The 22,845-nt window shown below is 43.2% G+C and overlaps 1 protein-coding gene across 1 annotated transcript in view; it reads right to left on the bottom strand.

The window, feature by feature from the left end:
* Positions 1–1,573: 1,573 nt before the first annotated feature.
* lad1 (ladinin) overlaps positions 1,574–22,845 on the bottom strand; it is a 42,830-nt gene continuing 21,558 nt past the window's right edge. The window contains exons 3-6 of the mRNA XM_038984326.1: positions 12,462–12,505; positions 10,843–10,909; positions 5,891–6,115; positions 1,574–2,028 (exon numbers count right to left, since the gene is read on the bottom strand). Coding sequence (XP_038840254.1) covers positions 1,927–2,028; positions 5,891–6,115; positions 10,843–10,909; positions 12,462–12,505 — 438 coding nt within the window. The 3' untranslated portion in view covers positions 1,574–1,926. The remainder of the gene's footprint in view (positions 2,029–5,890; positions 6,116–10,842; positions 10,910–12,461; positions 12,506–22,845) is intronic.

Below are 22,845 nucleotides of genomic sequence, written 5' to 3'. Positions count from 1 at the left end.
GGGTGATGTGTCGTCTCTCTTTATGTAGTGATGTGTTGTTTCTATGTAGTGATGTGTTGTCTCTCTTTATGTAGTGATGTGGTGTCTCTCTTTATGTAGTGATGTGTTGTCTCTCTTTATGTAGTGATGTGTCGTCTCTCTTTATGTAGTGATGTGTCTCTCTTTATGTAGTGATGTGTCATCTCTCTTTATGTAGTGATGTGGTGTCGCCTCTCTTTATGTAGTGATGTGTCGTCTCTCTTTATGTAGTGTTGTGATGTCTTTATGTAGTGTTGTGTTGTCTTTATGTAGTGTTGTGGTGTCTCTCTTTATGTAGTGTTGTGTTGTCTCTCTTTATGTAGTGATGTGTCGTCTCTCTTTATGTAGTGATGTGTTGTCTCTCTTTATGTAGTGATGTGTTGTCTCTCTTTATGTAGTGATGTGTCGTCTCTCTTTATGTAGTGATGTGTCGTCTCTCTTTATGTAGTGATGTGTCGTCTCTCTTTATGTAGTGATGTGTTGTCTCTATGTAGTGATGTGTCTACTCTCTTTATGTTGTGATGTGTTGTCTCTCTTTATGTAGTGATGTGTCGTCTCTCTTTATGTAGTGATGTGTCTCTCTTTATGTAGTGATGTGTCTCTCTTTATGTAGTGATGTGTCGTCTCTCTTCATGTAGTGTTGTGTTGTCTCTATGTAGTGTTGTGTTGTCTCTATGTAGTGTTGTCTCTCTTTATGTAGTGATGTGTTGTCTCTCTTTATGTAGTGATGTGTTGTCTCTATGTAGTGTTGTGTTGTCTCTATGTAGTGTCGTCTCTCTTTATGTAGTGTTGTCTCTATGTAGTGTTGTCTCTCTTTATGTAGTGATGTGTTGTCTCTCTTTATGTAGTGATGTGTCGTCTCTCTTTATGTAGTGATGTGTCGTCTCTCTTTATGTAGTGGTGTGTCGTCTCTCTTTATGTAGTGATGTGTTGTCTCTATGTAGTGATGTGTCTACTCTATGTTGTGATGTGTTGTCTCTATGTAGTGATGTGTCATCTCTCTTTATGTAGTGATGTGTCTCTCTTTATGTAGTGATGTGTCGCCTCTATGTAGTGATGTGTCGTCTCTCTTTATGTAGTGATGTGTCGTCTCTCTTTATGTAGTGATGTGTCGTCTCTCTTTATGTAGTGATGTGTCGTCTCTCTTTATGTAGTGATGTGTCGTCTCTCTTTATGTAGTGAGTGTGCTCTCTTATGTAGTGATGTGTCGTCTCTCTTTATGTAGTGATGTGTCGTCTCTCTTTATGTAGTGATGTGTCTCTCTTTATGTAGTGATGTGTCGTCTCTCTTTATGTAGTGATGTGTCGTCTCTCTTTATGTAGTGATGTGTCCTCTCTCTTGTTGCGATGTGTGTTATTTCCTATATTTTTATTTAATTTATTTTAATCACCCGCCCACGCAGGAGGCCATTAGCCTTTTTGGTAGGCCATCATTGTAAATACAAATGTTTACTGACTTGCCTAGTTAAATAAAGGTTAAATAAAGGTTAAATAAATAAATATAAAGACCAGGAGGATATGAAGTGTTGATATAAAATGTTTTATTTAGGGTTAAAGGTTAGACATATTCTTAGGAGTTATGTTTAGGGGTTAGGGTTAGGGGTCAGGGGTTATGGGATTAAATATGGTAGGATTAGGGTTAGATTTGAAACAGATTAAGGTTAAGAGAGCATTGGCATAGCTAGTAGAGTCATTTTAGGCAGTACAGAAAGATTCACCTTATTACAATTACAATCCCAAAATTCCCTGAATCAGGTTAGGGTAAGTTACCTTTAAAAGTGTTAAAATAATCACCTGCCGCTAACCTCTCCTTTCCTCTCTTCCTCCCCTCCTCCACATCTTTCTTTCTCCCTACGTCAGTCTGTATGCACTTTGAACTGTAAAACTAAGGTTAACATTGAGTCCTTCTTCACTTATCGACCTTGGTGTGGGGGTTTGGGTTAGGAGAGCTGTCCTCCCCGGCACTCTCAAACGCACTCCGCTTACTGGGGATATCAACATGATGCAGATCCTAGAGAGAGAGAGAGAAAAGAGAGCGATTGTGATTCTGTCCACTCAGCACACATTCATCATAGTGGATGGAGCTGTGTTGGGCCAAGTAAAGACACCATAGAGGATGGAGCTGTGTTGGGCCAAGTGCAGACACTATAGTGGATGGAGCTGTGTTGGGCCAAGTAAAGACACTATAGAGGATGGAGCTGTGTTGGGCCAAGTGAAGAGACACTATAGAGGATGGAGCTGTGTTGGGCCAAGTGCAGACACTATAGAGGATGGAGCTGTGTTGGGCCAAGTGCAGACACTATAGAGGATGGAGCTGTGTTGGGCCAAGTAAAGACACTATAGAGGATGGAGCTGTGTTGGGCCAAGTGAAGAGACACTATAGAGGATGGAGCTGTGTTGGGCCAAGTGCAGACACTATAGAGGATGGAGCTGTGTTGGGCCAAGTGCAGACACTATAGTGGATGGAGCTGTGTTGGGCCAAGTGCAGACACTATAGTGGATGGAGCTGTGTTGGGCCAAGTGAAGAGACACTATAGAGGATGGAGCTTGTGTGGGCCAAGTGCAGACACTATAGTGGATGGAGCTGTGTTGGGCCAAGTGCAGACACTATAGTGGATGGAGCTGTGTTGGGCCAGGTACAGACACTATAGTGGATGGAGCTGTGTTGGGCCAGGTACAGACACTATAGAGGATGGAGCTGTGTTGGGCCAAGTGAAGACACTATAGAGGATGGAGCTGTGTTGGGCCAAGTGAAGACACTATAGAGGATGGAGCTGTGTTGGGCCAAGTGAGGACACTATAGAGTATGGAGCTGTGTTGGGCCAAGTGAGGACACTATAGAGGATGGAGCTGTGTTGGGCCAAGTGCAGACACTATAGTGGATGGAGCTGTGTTGGGCCAAGTGCAGACACTATAGAGGATGGAGCTGTGTTGGGCCAGGTACAGACACTATAGAGGATGGAGCTGTGTTGGGCCAAGTGAAGACACTATAGAGGATGGAGCTGTGTTGGGCCAAGTGAAGACACTATAGAGGATGGAGCTGTGTTGGGCCAAGTGCAGACACTATAGAGGATGGAGCTGTGTTGGGCCAAGTGCAGACACTATAGTGGATGGAGCTGTGTTGGGCCAAGTGCAGACACTATAGAGGATGGAGCTGTGTTGGGCCAGGTGCAGACACTATAGAGGATGGAGCTGTGTTGGGCCAGGTGCAGACACTATAGAGGATGGAGCTGTGTTGGGCCAAGTGCAGACACTATAGTGGATGGAGCTGTGTTGGGCCAAGTGAAGACACCATAGAGTATGGAGCTGTGTTGGGCCAGGTGCAGACACTATAGAGGATGGAGCTGTGTTGGGCCAGGTGCAGACACTATAGAGGATGGAGCTGTGTTGGGCCAAGTGAAGACACCATAGAGTATGGAGCTGTGTTGGGCCAGGTGCAGACACTATAGAGGATGGAGCTGTGTTGGGCCAAGTGTAGACACTATAGTGGATGGAGCTGTGTTGGGCCAAGTGCAGACACTATAGAGGATGGAGCTGTGTTGGGCCAAGTGCAGACACCATAGAGTATGGAGCTGTGTTGGGCCAGGTGCAGACACTATAGAGGATGGAGCTGTGTTGGGCCAGGTGCAGACACTATAGAGGATGGAGCTGTGTTGGGCCAAGTGAAGACACCATAGAGTATGGAGCTGTGTTGGGCCAGGTGCGACACTATAGAGGATGGAGCTGTGTTTGGGCCAAGTGTAGACACTATAGTGGATGGAGCTGTGTTGGGCCAAGTGCAGACACTATAGAGGATGGAGCTGTGTTGGGCCAAGTGCAGACACTATAGAGGATGGAGCTGTGTTGGGCCAAGTGAAGACATAGAGGATGGAGCTGTGTTGGGCCAAGTGCAGACACTATAGAGGATGGAGCTGTGTTGGGCCAAGTGCAGACACATAGTGGATGGAGCTGTGTTGGGCCAAGTGCAGACACTATAGAGGATGGAGCTGTGTTGGGCCAGGTGCAGACACTATAGAGGATGGAGCTGTGTTGGGCCAGGTACAGACACTATAGAGGATGGAGCTGTGTTGGGCCAGGTGCAGACACTATAGTGGATGGAGCTGTGTTGGGCCAGGTACAGACACTATAGAGGATGGAGCTGTGTTGGGCCAAGTGCAGACACTATAGAGGATGGAGCTGTGTTGGGCCAGGTGGAGACACTATAGAGGATGGAGCTGTGTTGGGCCAAGTGCAGACACTATAGAGGATGGAGCTGTGTTGGGCCAAGTGCAGACACTATAGAAGATGGAGCTGTGTTGGGCCAGGTGCAGACACTATAGAGGATGGAGCTGTGTTGGGCCAGGTGCAGACACTATAGAGGATGGAGCTGTGTTGGGCCAGGTGCAGACACTATAGTGGATGGAGCTGTGTTGGGCCAAGTGCAGACACTATAGAGGATGGAGCTGTGTGTGGCCAAGTGCAGACACTATAGTGGATGGAGCTGTGTTGGGCCAAGTGCAGAACTATAGAGGATGGGCTGTGTTGGGCCAGTGCAGACACTATAGAGGATGGAGCTGTGTTGGGCCAGGTACAGACTATAGAGGTAGGAGCTGTGTTGGGCCAGGTGCAGACACTATAGTGGATGGAGCTGTGTTGGGCCAAGTGCAGACACATGAGGATGGAGCTGTGTTTGGGCCAAGTGCAGACACTATAGAGGATGGAGCTGTGTTGGGCCAAGTGCAGACACTATAGAGGATGGAGCTGTGTTGGGCCAAGTGTAGACACTATAGTGGATGGAGCTGTGTTGGGCCAAGTGCAGACACTATAGAGGATGGAGCTGTGTTGGGCCAGGTGCAGACACTATAGAGGATGGAGCTGTGTTGGGCCAGGTGCAGACACTATAGAGGATGGAGCTGTGTTGGGCCAAGTGAAGACACTATAGAGGATGGAGCTGTGTTGGGCCAAGTGCAGACACTATAGTGGATGGAGCTGTGTTGGGCCAGGTACAGCCACTATAGAGGATGGAGCTGTGTTGGGCCAGGTACAGACACTATAGAGGATGGAGCTGTGTTGGGCCAAGTGCAGACACTATAGAGGATGGAGCTGTGTTGGGCCAGGTGCAGACACTATAGAGGATGGAGCTGTGTTGGGCCAAGTGCAGACACTATAGAGGATGGAGCTGTGTTGGGCCAAGTGCAGACACTATAGAGGATGGAGCTGTGTTGGGCCAGGTGAAGACACTATAGAGGATGAGCTGTGTGGGCCAGGTGGACACTATAGAGGATGGAGCTGTGTTGGGCCAAGTGCAGACACTATAGAGGATGGAGCTGTGTTGGGCCAAGTGCAGACACTATAGAGGATGGAGCTGTGTTGGGCCAAGTGCAGACACTATAGAGGATGGAGCTGTGTTGGGCCAAGTGCAGACACCATAGAAGATGGAGCTGTGTTGGGCCAAGTGAAGACACCATAGAGGATGGAGCTGTGTTGGGCCAGGTGCAGACACCAGCTTACACGCTTAACGTGTCAGTCAGTCAGTGTGTGTGTCTGTCTGTATCCACACCACAGTCAGAGCAGAGACAGGGCTCCCTAGTGCTGCACTGATGAAGCTGTGATCTAGCGGTTAGACCTGGTAATAACCTTTATCATTAAACCACTGTTGGCTTAGTGCCATCATCCATCACATCCATGAATGCAGATTATATTTTATGACAATTTTAATTAACTTCCTGAATTGACCTACTTCCTGGAACATGGTACGATGGTTGTCTGAGTGTTCTGCCACACTGTGGGGTTGTGGGTGGAGCCAGTTGGGTTGTAAGTAACACTAGTGAATAAGTGGGAGGGGCTATTTGGGCTGTGGGTGGAGTTAGTTGTGGGAGGGGCTATGTACTCACCATGGGTTTGTGGGCAGAGCCGCCAGGTCTGTTATTCTTGCTGACCCAGCGGTTGATGCGGTCGGAGATCCCAGATGCGAATCTGCGAGTTTCCTGTCTGAGGACCCCAGGGCTGCATGGAGCTGCTGCCTGATCCTTTTCAAATAGGCATCTCTTCTTCGAAACCTCATCCAGCAGGAACAGGGTCCTCTGGGCATGGTCGGGAGAACGCAGAGACTCAGACTTCTACAGGATTAGAGACAGGGAGGGTTAGGTTAAGACAGAGGGTTAGGGTAAGACAAAGAGGATTAGGGTAAGACAAAGATGATTAGGGTAAGACAAAGAGGATTAGGGTAAGACAAAGAGGGTTAGGGTAAGACAAAGAGGATTAGGGTAAAACAGAGAGGGTTAGGGTAAGACAAAGAGGATTAGGGTAAAACAGAGAGGGTTAGGGTAAAACAGAGAGGGTTAGGGTAAAACAGAGAGGGTTAGGGTAAGATAAAGAGGGTTAGGGTAAGACAGAGAGGGTTAGGGTAAGACAGAGAGGGTTAGGGTAAGACAGAGAGGGTTAGGGTAAGACAGAGAGGGTTAGGGTAAAACAGAGAGGGTTAGGGTAAGACAGAGAGGGTTAGGGTAAGACAAAGAGGGTTAGGGTAAGACAAAGAGGGTTGGGTAAGACAGAGGATTAGGGTAAGACAGAGAGGGTTAGGGTAAGACAGAGAGGGTTAGGGTAAGACAGAGAGGGTTGGGTAAGACAAAGAGGGTTAGGGTAAGACAGAGAGGGTTAGGGTAAGACAGAGAGGGTTAGGGTAAGACAGAGAGGGTTAGGGTAAGACAAAGAGGGTTAGGGTAAGACAGAGAGGGTTAGGGTAAGATTAAGAGGATTAGGGTAAGACAGAGAGGGTTAGGGTAAGATAAAGAGGATTAGGGTAAGACAGAGAGGGTTAGGGTAAGACAGAGAGGGTTAGGGTAAGATAAAGAGGGTTAGGGTAAGAGACAGAGAGGGTTAGGTTTAGAAATAGAGAGGGTTAGAAACAGAGAGGGTTAGGGTAAGACAGAGGGTTAGGGTAAGACAGAGAGGGTTAGGGTAAGACAAAGAGGGTTAGGGTAAGACAGAGAGGGTTGGGGTAAGACAAAGAGGGTTAGGGTAAGACAGAGAGGGTTAGGGTAAGACAGAGAGGGTTAGGGTAAGACAAAGAGGGTTAGGGTAAGACAGAGAGGGTTAGGGTAAGACAGAGAGGGTTAGGGTAAGACAGAGGGTTAGGGTAAGACAGAGAGGGTTAGGGTAAGATAAAGAGGATTAGGGTAAGACAGAGAGGGTTAGGGTAAGACAAAGAGGGTTAGGGTAAGACAGAGAGGGTTAGGGTAAGACAAAGAGGGTTGGGTAAGACAGAGAGGGTTAGGGTTAGAGACCATTTTTATTTTAATTTACATTTTTATTCTTTATTTATCCAGGTTAGAGTTATTGAGATAAAATCTATTTTTCAAGAGATACCTGGGTCCAACCAAGACATCATCAGGAGTAACAACATTTGAGACAAATATCAGACATAGGGCTCTATTTTCAGCTGGTGTTTACGGCGATATTGTCAAACGCACTTTAGTTTGCAATTTGGGCATGTAAATACATTCGCACTGGCATTTTCCAGCCCAGGTTCAGCAATATACCTGTCTTATATCAGCTTGACTTGCGCTCAGATGGGCGGGGCGGAAATATTTGAGACGTGTCCTTAAAAACATGTGCCAAAGAGCTAATTTCAGGCAGCGCCAATAGAGATATTTAAGACCAACCAAAAGCTGGTTCTAGTGGCAACAGTTGGTTATGTCATACATTTTGACAGCAGAAACGAATTCAGGCTGAATCACATCCGACCGTGATTAGGAGTCCCATAGGGCCCAGCGTCGTCCGGGTTTGGCAGGGGTAGGCGGTCATTGTAAATGAGAATTTGTTCTTAACTGACTTGCCTAGTTAAATAAAGGTAGAATTAAAACAGCCTATCCAGCTGTGATGCACATATGAACATGGAACAAGAAGCCCAATGTGCTTTTGCTGCATGTCTACTTCCTATTTAGAAAACATTTTTTTAAATCATGTTTTTTACCATTTTGATGAAAAACCAAGCATAGACTCCCGTCTTCTCAAGGAAGGCTTTTTTGTCTGCCCAAAGCAATTGTGAAGTAGTCAAGACTGTTGATAAAGGGTTTGTCTCCTGATAAATGAATCTTAATCACCATTGAAATATAAAACAGTGAGTTGATATTCCCTTTATATCGATGCATTGTAGGCAGGCAGGTCCTGTTTTGGACAAGCATAAAACCTCTATGTCCAGCTATGGTGACAAGTTATTTTATTTATTTTGCTCCTTTGCACCCCAGTATCTCTACTTGCATATCCTCTTCTGCACATCTATCACTCCAGTGTTTAATTGCTATATTGTAATTATTTCGCCACCATGGCCTATTTATTGCCTTACCTCCCTTATCTTACCTAATTTGCACTCACTGTATATAGACTTTTTCTATTGTATTATTGATTGTATGTTTGTTTTATTCCATGTGTAACTCTGTGTTATTGTTTGTGTCTCACTGCTTTGCTTTATCTTGGCCAGGTCGCAGTTGTAAATGAGAACTTGTTCTCAACTAGCCTACCTGGTTAAATAAAGGTGAAAAATAAATTTAAAAAGTACGCTCGGATCAACTCTTAAAGAGATGGGTGGGGCTAAAGCTTAAGAGGGTGTGAACAATGCTGAATGGGTGTAGACAAAGAAGAGCTCTCCAATATTAGTACAAAAACATTCAAAGGCCATTTTCTGGAAAGAGAGTTTACAGGTTCATCAGTTTTCAAAGGAAAATGACTTTCCAATTATATAAAGGGTTAGGGTTAGGTCCAGGCTCTGTGATACGTGTTTATATAAAGGGTTAGGTCCAGGCTCTGTGATACGTGTTTATATAAAGGGTTAGGTCCAGGCTCTGTGATACGTGTTTATATAAAGGGTTAGGTCCAGGCTCTGTGATACATGTTTATAATAGGGTTAGTCCAGGCTCGTGATACGTGTTATATAAAGGGTTAGGTCCAGGCTCTGTGATACGTGTTTATAAAGGGTTAGGTCCAGGCTCTGTGATACGTGTTTATATAAAGGGTTAGGTCCAGGCTCTGTGATACATGTTTATATAAAGGGTTAGGGTTAGGTCCAGGCTCTGTGATACGTGTTTATATAAGGGTTAGGTTAGGTCCAGGCTCTGTGATACGTGTTATATAAAGGGTTAGGTCCAGGCTCTGTGATACATGTTTTATTAAAGGGTTAGGTCCAGGCTCTGTGATACATGTTTATATAAAGGGTTAGGTCCAGGCTCTGTGATACGTGTTTATATAAAGGGTTAGGTTAGGTCAGGCTCTGTGATACGTGTTTATATAAAGGGTTAGGGTTAGGTCCAGGCTCTGTGATACGTGTATATAAAGGGTTAGGTCCAGGCTCTGGATAGTGTTTATATAAGGGTTAGGTCCAGGCTCTGTGATACGTGTTTATATAAAGGGTTAGGTCCAGGCTCTGTGATACGTGTTTATATAAAGGGTTAGGAGGTCCAGGCTCTGTGATACATGTTTATATAAAGGTTAGGGTTAGGTCCAGGCTCTGTGATACGTGTTTATATAAAGGGTTAGGTCCAGGCTCTGTGATACGTGTTTATATAAAGGGTTAGGTCCAGGCTCTGTGATACGTGTTTATATAAAGGGTTAGGTTAGGTCCGCTCTGTGATACGTGTTAATATAAAGGGTTAGGGTTAGGTCCAGGCTCGTGATACGTGTTTATATAAGGGTTAGGCCCAGGCTCTGTGATACGTGTTTATATAAGGGATAGGGTTAGGTCCAGGCTCTGTGATACGTGTTTATATAAAGGGTTAGGTCCAGGCTCTGTGATACGTGTTTATATAAAGGGTTAGGTCAGGCTCTGTGATACATGTTTATATAAAGGGTTAGGGTTGAGCGGTCCAGGCTCTGTGATACGTGTTTATATAAAGGGTTAGGTCCAGGCTCTGTGATACATGTTTATATAAAGGGTTAGGTCCAGGCTCTGTGATACGTGTTTATATAAAGGGTTAGGGTTAGGTCCAGGCTCTGTGATACGTGTTTATATAAAGGGTTAGGGTTAGGTCCAGGCTCTGTGATACGTGTTTATATAAAGGGTTAGGTCCAGGCTCTGTGATACGTGTTTATATAAAGGGTTAGGTCCAGGCTCTGTGATACGTGTTTATATAAAGGGTAGGTCAGGCTCTGTGATACGTGTTTATAAAGGTGGTTAGGTCCAGCTCTGTTAACGTGTTTAATAAAGGTTAGGGTTAGGTCCAGGCTCGTGATACGTGTTTATATAAAGGGTAGGGTAGGTCCAGGCTCTGTGATATGTTTATATAAAGGGTTAGGTCCAGGCTCTGTGATACGTGTTTATATAAAGGGTTAGGTCCAGGCTCTGTGATACGTGTTTATATAAAGGGTAGGTCCGGCTCTGTGATACGTGTTATATAAAGGGTTAGGTCCAGGCTCTGTGATACGTGTTTATATAAAGGGTTAGGGTAGGTCCAGGCTCTGTGATACGTGTTTATATAAAGGGTTAGGTCCAGGTCTTGTGATACGTGTTATAAAGGGTTAGGGTTAGGTCCAGGCTCTGTGATACGTGTTAATATAAAGGGTTAGGGTTAGGTCCAGGCTCTGTGATACGTGTTTATATAAAGGGTTAGGCCCATTGTTCCTCAACTGTAGTGAATGATACACCATTTTCTAGCTCTGCGTCTTTACTTTTATCCAATGTAAAAAACACCATTTCACATTTTTATACATATGACCGATTTGAAACAGTCCGTCACATATGTGACGTTATATGTGACGTTATGTGTGATGTTATGTGTGATGTTATGTGACGTTATGTGTGATGTTATGTGATGTTGTGTAATGTTATGTGTGATGTTATATGATGTTCTACCTGAGCTGCATGGGCCAGTCTCTCCATCTTCTCCTGGATGGAACGGGATGACACCCTCTGTTTGGAACTACATGAGGACAGGGTTAGAGTCCGAAGTTAGGGGACAGGGTTAGAGTCCGAAGTTAGGGGACAGGGTTAGAGTTAGAAGTTAGGGGACAGGGTTAGAGTTAGAAGTTAGGGGACAGGGTTAGAGTTAGAAGTTAGGGGACAGGGTTAGAGTTAGAAGTTAGGGGACAGGGTTAGAGTTAGAAGTTAGGGGACAGGGTTAGAGTTAGAAGTTAGGGGACAGGGTTAGAGTCAGAAGTTAGGGGACAGGGTTAGAGTCAGAAGTTAGGGGACAGGGTTAGAGTCCGAAGTTAGGGGACAGGGTTAGAGTCCGAAGTTAGGGGACAGGGTTAGAGTCCGAAGTTAGGGGACAGGGTTAGAGTCCGAAGTTAGGGGACAGGGTTAGAGTCCGAAGTTAGGGGACAGGGTTAGAGTCAGAAGTTAGGGGACAGGGTTAGAGTTAGAAGTTAGGGGACAGGGTTAGAGTTAGAAGTTAGGGGACAGGGTTAGAGTTAGAAGTTAGGGGACAGGGTTAGAGTTAGAAGTTAGGGGACAGGGTTAGAGTTAGAAGTTAGGGGACAGGGTTAGAGTTAGAAGTTAGGGGACAGGGTTAGAGTTAGAAGTTAGGGGACAGGGTTTAGAGTTAGAAGGGTTAGAGTCCGAAGTAGGACAGGGTTAGAGTCCGAAGTTAGGGGACAGGGTTAGAGTTAGAAGTTAGGGGACAGGGTTAGAGTCAGAAGTTAGGGGACAGGGTTAGAGTTAGAAGTTAGGGGACAGGGTTAGAGTTAGAAGTTAGGGGACAGGGTTAGAAGTTAGGGGACAGGGTTAGAGTCCGAAGTTAGGGGACAGGGTTAGAGTTAGAAGTTAGGGGACAGGGTTAGAAGTTAGAAGTTAGGGGACAGGTTTAGAGTTAGAAGTTAGGGGACAGGTTTAGAGTTAGAAGTTAGGGGACAGGGTTAGAGTTAGAAGTTAGGGGACAGGGTTAGAGTTAGAAGTTAGGGGACAGGGTTAGAGTCCGAAGTTAGGGGACAGGGTTAGAGTCCGAAGTTAGGGGACAGGGTTAGAGTTAGAAGTTAGGGGACAGGGTTAGAAGTTAGGGGACAGGGTTAGAGTTAGAAGTTAGGGGACAGGGTTAGAGTTAGAAGTTAGGGACAGGGTTAGAGTTAGAAGTTAGGGGACAGGGTTAGAGTTAGAAGTTAGGGGACAGGTGTTAGAGTTAGAAGTTAGGGGACAGGGTTAGAGTTAGAAGTTAGGGGACAGGGTTAGAGTTAGAAGTTAGGGGACAGGGTTAGAGTTAGAAGTTAGGGGACAGGGTTAGAGTTAGAAGTTAGGGGACAGGGTTAGAGTTAGAAGTTAGGGGACAGGGTTAGAGTCCGAAGTTAGGGGACAGGGTTAGAGTTAGAAGTTAGGGGACAGGGTTAGGGGTTAGGGTTAGAAGTTAGGGGACAGGGTTAGGGGTTATGGTTATGGGTTAGGGTTAGGGTTACATTTTAGGGTAAGGGGTTACGAACAGGCATTATTATTTTATTCTTATAGTGTCAGTATAAAACATGTTAAATGTTCACTAGACTCACTTCCTTTGGAAAGGTGATGCTTTGTCCTGCTCCTCAGTTTGGTCCTGGAAAACACAGATACTGTTATATAACTAGAATTTACAGTTTGTTTCAAAAGCTTTGGGGAAATAGCTTGTGATACATTTTCACAAAACTCAAAACAGATCATCAAAAAGGCAGTCGTTTCAAAACTCATTTTCAATTGACTAAGGACAACACAAAATCAGTCACTTTTTCACTAAACTTAATCAGTGTTTCATCTAGAAATAAGTTGCAATACGTGTTTATATAAAGGGTTAGGTCCAGGCTCTGTGATACGTGTTTATATAAAGGGTTAGGGTTAGGTCCAGGCTCTGTGATACGTGTTTATATAAAGGGTTAGGGTTAGGTCCAGGCTCTGTGATACATGTTTATATAAAGGGTTAGGGTTAGGTCCAGGCTCTGTGATACGTGTTTATATAAAGGGTTAGGTCCAGGCTCTGTGATACGTGTTTATATAAAGGGTTAGGTCCAGGCTCTGTGATACGTGTTTATATAAAGGGCTAGGTCCAGGCTCTGTGATACGTGTTTATATAAAGGGTTAGGGTTAGGTCCAGGCTCTGTGATACATGTTTATATAAAGGGTTAGGTCCAGGCTCTGTGATACGTGTTTATATAAAGGGCTAGGTCCAGGCTCTGTGATACGTGTTTATATAAAGGGTTAGGGTTAGGTCCAGGCTCTGTGATACGTGTTTATATAAAGGGTTAGGGTTAGGTCCAGGCTCTGTGATACGTGTTTATATAAAGGGTTAGGGTTAGGTCCAGGCTCTGTGATACGTGTTTATATAAAGGGTTAGGTCCAGGCTCTGTGATACGTGTTTATATAAAGGGTTAGGTCCAGGCTCTGTGATACGTGTTTATATAAAGGGTTAGGGTTAGGTCCAGGCTCTGTGATACGTGTTTATATAAAGGGTTAGGGTTAGGTCCAGGCTCTGTGATACATGTTTATATAAAGGGTTAGGTCCAGGCTCTGTGATACGTGTTTATATAAAGATTTAGGGTTAGGTCCAGGCTCTGTGATACGTGTTTATATAAAGGGTTAGGGTTAGGTCCAGGCTCTGTGATACGTGTTTATATAAAGGGTTAGGTCCAGGCTCTGTGATACGTGTTTATATAAAGGGTTAGGTCCAGGCTCTGTGATACATGTTTATATAAAGGGTTAGGGTTAGGTCCAGGCTCTGTGATACGTGTTTATATAAAGGGTTAGGTCCAGGCTCTGTGATACGTGTTTATATAAAGGGTTAGGTCCAGGCTCTGTGATACGTGTTTATATAAAGGGTTAGGGTTAGGTCCAGACTCTGTGATACGTGTTTATATAAAGGGTTAGGTCCAGACTCTGTGATACGTGTTTATATAAAGGGTTAGGGTTAGGTCCAGGCTCTGTGATACGTGTTTATATAAAGGGTTAGGGTTAGGTCCAGGCTCTGTGATACGTGTTTATATAAAGGGTTAGGGTTAGGTCCAGGCTCTGTGATACGTGTTTATATAAAGGGTTAGGGTTAGGTCCAGGCTCTGTGATACGTGTTTATATAAAGGGTTAGGGTTAGGTCCAGGCTCTGTGATACGTGTTTATATAAAGGGTTAGGTCCAGGCTCTGTGATACGTGTTTATATAAATGGTTAGGTCCAGGCTCTGTGATACATGTTTATATAAAGGGTTAGGTCCAGGCTCTGTGATACGTGTTTATATAAAGGGTTAGGTCCAGGCTCTGTGATACGTGTTTATATAAAGGGTTAGGTCCAGGCTCTGTGATACGTGTTTATATAAAGGGTTAGGGTTAGGTCCAGGCTCTGTGATACATGTTTATATAAATGGTTAGGGTTAGGTCCAGGCTCTGTGATACGTGTTTATATAAAGGGTTAGGGTTAGGTCCAGGCTCTGTGATACATGTTTATATAAAGGGTTAGGTCCAGGCTCTGTGATACGTGTTTATATAAAGGGTTAGGTCCAGGCTCTGTGATACGTGTTTATATAAAGGGTTAGGGTTAGGTCCAGGCTCTGTGATACGTGTTTATATAAAGGGTTAGGTCCAGGCTCTGTGATACATGTTTATATAAAGGGTTAGGTCCAGGCTCTGTGATACATGTTTATATAAAGGGTTAGTGTTAGGTCCAGGCTCTGTGATACGTGTTTATATAAAGGGTTAGGGTTAGGTCCAGGCTCTGTGATACGTGTTTATATAAAGGGTTAGGGTTAGGTCCAGGCTCTGTGATACGTGTTTATATAAAGGGTTAGGGTTAGGTCCAGGCTCTGTGATACGTGTTTATATAAAGGGTTAGGGTTAGGTCCAGGCTCTGTGATACGTGTTTATATAAAGGGTTAGGTCCAGGCTCTGTGATACATGTTTATATAAAGGGTTAGGTCCAGGCTCTGTGATACATGTTTATATAAAGGGTTAGGGTTAGGTCCAGGCTCTGTGATACGTGTTTATATAAAGGGTTAGGTCCAGGCTCTGTGATACGTGTTTATATAAATGGTTAGGGTTAGGTCCAGGCTCTGTGATACATGTTTATATAAAGGGTTAGGTCCAGGCTCTGTGATACGTGTTTATATAAAGGGTTAGGTCCAGGCTCTGTGATACGTGTTTATATAAAGGGTTAGGTCCAGGCTCTGTGATACATGTTTATATAAAGGGTTAGGTCCAGGCTCTGTGATACGTGTTTATATAAAGGGTTAGGTCCAGGCTCTGTGATACGTGTTTATATAAAGGGTTAGGTCCAGGCTCTGTGATACGTGTTTATATAAAGGGTTAGGTCCAGGCTCTGTGATACATGTTTATATAAAGGGTTAGGGTTAGGTCCAGGCCCTGTGATACATGTTTATATAAAGTAATTCCCTTTCACAATGCACTGCTCACATTACTTTTGGTATGATTCTCTTCTCATTTGTTAAAATATATTTTACTATTACTTAATCTGACTTCTCTACAGATTTAAAAAACGACATAATGAAAATGTCTGTGAAGAAGAAACATATAAAATATGATTTAAACTGTAATGTAGTATTATGATGCCTATTCTGATTTTCCTTCACAGTAAGTAAAACAAAAAGCTGATTGACCAGATCAGAGATGTACTCTACGTAACAAATGCATCCTCTGTACAATAAAACAACTGCATCCTCTGTACAGTAAAACAACTGCATCCTCTGTACAGTAAAACAACTGCATCCTCTGTACAGTAAAACAACTGCATCCTCTGTACAGTAAAACAACTGCATCCTCTGTACAATAAAACAACTGCATCCTCTGTACAATAAAACAACTGCATCCTCTGTACAATAAAACAACTGCATCCTCTGTACAATAAAACAACTGCATCCTCTGTACAGTAAAACAACTGCATCCTCTGTACAATAAAACAACTGCATCCTCTGTACAATAAAACAACTGCATCCTCTGTACAATAAAACAACTGCATCCTCTGTACAGTAAAACAACTGCATCCTCTGTACAATAAAACAACTGCATCCTCTGTACAATAAAACAACTGCATCCTCTGTACAATAAAACAACTGCATCCTCTGTACAATAAAACAACTGCATCCTCTGTACAGTAAAACAACTGCATCCTCTGTACAGTAAAACAACTGCATCCTCTGTACAATAAAACAACTGCATCCTCTGTACAATAAAACAACTGCATCCTCTGTACAATAAAACAACTGCATCCTCTGTACAATAAAACAACTGCATCCTCTGTACAGTAAAACAACTGCATCCTCTGTACAGTAAAACAACTGCATCCTCTGTACAATAAAACAACTGCATCCTCTGTACAATAAAACAACTGCATCCTCTGTACAGTAAAACAACTGCATCCTCTGTACAATAAAACTGCATCCTCTGTACAATAAAACAACTGCATCCTCTGTACAATAAAACAACTGCATCCTCTGTACAGTAAAACTGCATCCTCTGTACAATAAAACAACTGCATCCTCTGTACAGTAAAACAACTGCATCCTCTGTACAATAAAACAACTGCATCATCCGTACAATAAAACAACTGCATCCTCTGTACAGTAAAACAACTGCATCCTCTGTACAATAAAACAACTGCATCCTCTGTACAATAAAACAACTGCATCCTCTGTACAATAAAACAACTGCATCCTCTGTACAGTAAAACAACTGCATCCTCTGTACAATAAAACAACTGCATCCTCTGTACAATAAAACAACTGCATCCTCTGTACAATAAAACAACTGCATCCTCTGTACAATAAAACAACTGCATCCTCTGTACAGTAAAACAACTGCATCCTCTGTACAATAAAACAACTGCATCCTCTGTACAATAAAACAACTGCATCCTCTGTACAATAAAACAACTGCATCCTCTGTACAGTAAAACAACTGCATCCTCTGTACAATAAAACAACTGCATCCTCTGTACAATAAAACAACTGCATCCTCTGTACAATAAAACAACTGCATCCTCTGTACAATAAAACAACTGCATCCTCTGTACAGTAAAACTGCATCCTCTGTACAATAAAACAACTGCATCCTCTGTACAATAAAACAACTGCATCCTCTGTACAGTAAAACAGCATCCTCTGTACAATAAAACAACTGCATCCTCTGTACAGTAAAACAACTGCATCCTCTGTACAATAAAACAACTGCATCCTCTGTACAATAAAACAACTGCATCCTCTGTACAATAAAACAACTGCATCCTCTGTACAGTAAAACAACTGCATCCTCTGTACAATAAAACAACTGCATCCTCTGTACAATAAAACAACTGCATCCTCTGTACAGTAAAACAAATGCATCCTCTGTACAATAAAACAACTGCATCCTCTGTACAATAAAACAACTGCATCCTCTGTACAGTAAAACAACTGCATCCTCTGTACAATAAAACAACTGCATCCTCTGTACAATAAAACAACTGCATCCTCTGTACAGTAAAACAACTGCATCCTCTGTACAATAAAACAACTGCATCCTCTGTACAATAAAACAACTGCATCCTCTGTACAATAAAACAACTGCATCCTCTGTACAATAAAACAACTGCATCCTCTGTACAGTAAAACAACTGCATCCTCTGTACAATAAAACAACTGCATCCTCTGTACAATAAAACAACTGCATCCTCTGTACAATAAAACAACTGCATCCTCTGTACAGTAAAACAACTGCATCCTCTGTACAGTAAAACAACTGCATCCTCTGTACAATAAAACAACTGCATCCTCTGTACAATAAAACTGCATCCTCTGTACAATAAAACAACTGCATCCTCTGTACAGTAAAACAACTGCATCCTCTGTACAATAAAACAACTGCATCCTCTGTACAATAAAACAACTGCATCCTCTGTACAATAAAACAACTGCATCCTCTGTACAATAAAACAACTGCATCCTCTGTACAGTAAAACAACTGCATCCTCTGTACAGTAAAACAACTGCATCCTCTGTACAATAAAACAACTGCATCCTCTGTACAATAAAACAACTGCATCCTCTGTACAATAAAACAACTGCATCCTCTGTACAATAAAACAACTGCATCCTCTGTACAGTAAAACAACTGCATCCTCTGTACAGTAAAACAACTGCATCCTCTGTACAATAAAACAACTGCATCCTCTGTACAATAAAACAACTGCATCCTCTGTACAGTAAAACAACTGCATCCTCTGTACAGTAAAACAACTGCATCCTCTGTACAATAAAACTGCATCCTCTGTACAATAAAACAACTGCATCCTCTGTACAATAAAACAACTGCATCCTCTGTACAGTAAAACTGCATCCTCTGTACAATAAAACAACTGCATCCTCTGTACAGTAAAACAACTGCATCCTCTGTACAATAAAACAACTGCATCCTCCGTACAATAAAACAACTGCATCCTCTGTACAATAAAACAACTGCATCCTCTGTACAATAAAACAACTGCATCCTCTGTACAATAAAACAACTGCATCCTCTGTACAGTAAAACAACGGCATCCTCTGTACAGTAAAACAACTGCATCCTCTGTACAGTAAAACAACTGCATCCTCTGTACAATAAAACAACTGCATCCTCTGTACAATAAAACAACTGCATCCTCTGTACAATAAAACAACTGCATCCTCTGTACAATAAAACAACTGCATCCTCTGTACAATAAAACAACTGCATCCTCTGTACAGTAAAACAACTGCATCCTCTGTACAATAAAACAACTGTATCCTCTGTACAATAAAACAACTGCATCCTCTGTACAGTAAAACAACTGCATCCTCTGTACAATAAAACAACTGCATCCTCTGTACAGTAAACATTTGTTGGGATCTTTTTGATGGTGGACAAAGTTAAAATGTGTTCCATTTTGAGTTTGCATCCCAATATTACACTTTATGTACATCACACGTTTGACAGAGACACCGGCGTTTGTGAGTTTTTTTTTTTTTTTTTTAAATAATCTTTATAAATTATGAAAAATATGAATAACATTCCACCCATGAGGAAAAGTAGGGTGCTTTGATCATTGACTGCAGGAAAGGGCTATTTACTTATTCAAAGCAGAGGTTGAAACCTAAATTATTTTCCAATCATTTCGTTCTGAACAGAATTTCTTTCATTCCGTTCCAATGTTCCAAAATAAAGTTCTGAATCGGTTTGATCCCCGACAAAGTACCGGTTTATTTCGTTCCTTTCTGTTCCTTTTCAAACCTCTGAATATGATGTTTATTTACATTTAGCTTGACATTAAATGACTTCACCAATCAGTGTGGATAAAGCAGCTACTATGGAGAGGGCAAGCTATCTCCTCGTTTTATACATGCGCAATGAACCGACAAGTGAATGCCGCAACAAATACAATTTTATTTGTCACATGCGCCAGATACAACAGGTACAACCTTACCATGAAATGCTGACTGACAAGCCCTTAACCAACAATGCAGTACAACAGGTACAACCTTACCATGAAATGCTGACTAACAAGCCCTTAACCAACAATGCAGTACAACAGGTACAACCTTACCATGAAATGCTGACTAACAAGCCCTTAACCAACAATGCAGTACAACAGGTACAACCTTACCATGAAATGCTGACTTACAAGCCCTTAACCAACAATGCAGTACAACAGGTACAACCTTACCATGAAATGCTGACTGACAAGCCCTTAACCAACAATGCAGTTTTAAGAAAATAGAGTTAAGAAAATATTTACTAAATAAACTAAAGTAAAAAAAATGAACACAATAAAATAACAATAATGAGGCTATATACAGGGGGTACCGGTACCGAGTCAATGTACTGGTTAGTCGAGGTAATTTGTACTTGTAGGTAGGGGTAAAGTGACTATGCATAGATAATAAACAGCGAGTAGCAGCAGTAGTGTAAAAACAAAGGGGGGGGGGGGCAATGCAAATAGTCCGGGTGGCCATTTGATCAGCAGTCTTAAGGCTTGGAGGTAGAAGCTGTTAAGGAGCTTTTGGACCTAGACTTGGCCCTCCCGGTACTGCAGAGAGAACAGTTTATGACTTGGGAGTCTTTGACAACTTTTTGGGGCCTTCCTATAGAGGTAGAGTATAAAGTTCCTGGATGGCAGGAAGCTTGGCCCCAGTGATGTACTGGGCCGTACGCACTACCCTCTGTAGCAACTTACAGTCGGATGCCGAGCAGTTGCAATGCCAGGCGGTGATGCAACAGGTCAGGATGCTCTTGATGGTGCAGCTGTAGAACTTTTTGAGGATCTGGGGACTCTTACAAAATCTTTTCAGTTTCCTGAGACTGACATTTTTTATTTGTTACTTTGCCCCTACCTACATTTGTTACATGTACATGGGGTCAAGTGAATATAGATAACTGTCTTGATATGTTACTTATATATGTTATATGTTGATACATGATAGGTTGTTGGTGATGTGGACACCAAGGAACTTTGAACTTTCGATCTGCACCACTTCAGCCCCGTCGATGTTAATGGGGGCCTGTTCGACCCTCCTTTTCCTGTAGTCCACGATCAGCTCCTTTGTCTTGCTCACATTGAGAGAGAGGTTGTTGTCTTGGCACCACACTGCCAGGTCTCTGACCTCCTCCCTATAGGCTGTCTCATTGTTGAGGGAGAGGTTGTTGTCTTGGCACCACACAGCCAGGTCTCTGACCTCCTCCCTATAGCCTGTCTCATCGTTGAGAGAGAGGTTGTTGTCTTGGCACCACACAGCCAGGTCTCTGATCTCCTCCCTATAGCCTGTCTCATCGTTGAGGGAGAGGTTGTTGTCTTGGCACCACACTGCCAGGTCTCTGACCTCCTCCCTATAGGCTGTCTCATCGTTGAGGGAGAGGTTGTTGTCTTGGCACCACACTGCCAGGTCTCTGACCTCCTCCCTATAGCCTGTCTCATTGTTGAGGGAGAGGTTGTTGTCTTGGCACTACACTGCCAGGTCTCTGACCTCCTCCCTATTGGCTGTCTCATCGTTGAGAGAGAGGTTGTTGTCTTGGCACCACACAGCCAGGTCTCTGACCTCCTCCCTATAGCCTGTCTCATTGTTGAGGGAGAGGTTGTTGTCTTGGCACCACACAGCCAGGTCTCTGACCTCCTCCCTATAGGCTGTCTCATTGTTGTCGGTGAACGTCAGCAAACTTAATGAGAGTGTTGGAGTCGTGCTTGGCCACGCAGTCGTGAGTTAATGAGGTAGTTGGATGGGCTATTTACAGATGGGCTATGTACAGGTGCAGTGATCTATGAGCTGCTCTGACAGCTGGTGCTTAAAGTTAGTGAGGGAGATATGAGTCTCCAGCTTCAGTGATTTTTGCAGTTCGTTCCAGTCATTGGCAGCAGAGAACTGGAAGGAGAGGCGGCCAAAGGAGGAATTGGCTTTGGGGATGACCAGTGAGATATACCTGCTGGAGCGCGTGCTACGGGTGGGTGCTGCTATGGTGACCAGTGAGATGAGATAAGGCGGGGCTTTACCTAGCAAAGACTTATAGATGACCTGGTGCCAGTGGGTTTGGCGACGAATATGTAGCGAGGGCCAGCCAAAGAGAGCGTACAGGTCGCAGTGGTGGGTGGTATATGGGGCTTTGGTGACAGAACAGTGATACACTGCATCCAGTTTGCTGAGCACAGTGTTGGAGGCTATTTTGTAGATGACATCGCCGAAATCGAGGATCAGTAGGATGGTCAGTTTTACGAGGGTATGTTTGGCAGCATTAGTGAAGGATGCTTCGTTGCAAAATAGGAAGCCGATTCTAGATTTAATTTTGGATTGGAGATGCTTAACTTCTTATGGCTGGGGGCAGTATTGAGTAGCTTGGATGAATAAGGTGCCCAGAGTAAACTGTCTGCAACTCATGCCCAGTTGCTAATATATGCAATGTATTAGTAGATTTGGATAGAAAACACTCCGAAGTTTCTACAACTGTTTGAATGATGTCTGTGAGTATAACAGAACTCATATGGCAAGGAAAAACCTGACAAAAAATCCAACCAGGAAGTGGGAAATTTAAAGTTTGAAGGTTTTCAACTCTTGGCCTATCGAAGATACAGTGGGATATTGGTCATATTGCACTTCCTAAGGCTTCCACTAGATGTCAACAGTCTTTAGAACCTTGTTTGATGCTTCTACTGTGAAGGAGGGGGGAATGAGGGCTCTTTGAGTCAGAGGTCTGGCAGAGTGCCACGAGCTCAGTCTCGCGCGTTCACGTGAGAGCGAGCTCTGTTCCATTGCATTTCTACAGACAAAGGAATTCTCCGGTTGGAACATTATTGAAGATTTATGTTAAAAACATCCTAAAGATTGATTCTATACTTCATTTGACATGTTTCTACGAACTGTAAAATGACTTTTCGTCTGAACTTTTGCCTGGACCTGCCCTCCAAAAGGAGGTATTTGGACATAAATTATGGACTTTATGGAACAAATCAAACATTTATTGTGGAACTGGGATTCCTGGGAGTGCATTCTGATGAAGATCATCAAAGGTAAGTGATATTTATAATGCTATTTCTGACATCTGTTGACTCCACAACATGGCGGATTTCTTTATGGTTGTTTTGGTCTCTGAGCGCTGTACTCAGATTATAGCATGGTGTGCTTTTTTCCGTAAAGTTTTTTAGAAATCTGACACAGCGGTTGCATTAAGGAGAAGTGGATCTAAAATTCCATGCATAACAATTGTACCTTTTCGCAATGTTTATGATGAGTATTTCTGTAAATTGATGTGGCTCTCTGCAAAATCACCGGATGTTTTGGAGGCAAAACATTACTGAACTTAACGCGCCAATGTAAACTCCGATTTTTGGATATAAATATGAACTTTCATCAAAGGTTAGTGATTAATTTTATCTCCATTTATGCTTTTTGTGACTCCTCTCTTTGGCTGGAAAAATGGCTGTGTTTTTCT

The sequence above is a fragment of the Salvelinus namaycush genome, unplaced genomic scaffold, assembly GCF_016432855.1.
Source record: "Salvelinus namaycush isolate Seneca unplaced genomic scaffold, SaNama_1.0 Scaffold230, whole genome shotgun sequence".
Classification (NCBI taxonomy): Eukaryota; Metazoa; Chordata; class Actinopteri; order Salmoniformes; family Salmonidae; genus Salvelinus; species Salvelinus namaycush.
The sequence above is the reverse complement of the archived record's forward strand: the minus strand, read 5'-3'. Positions and strand labels throughout refer to the sequence as shown.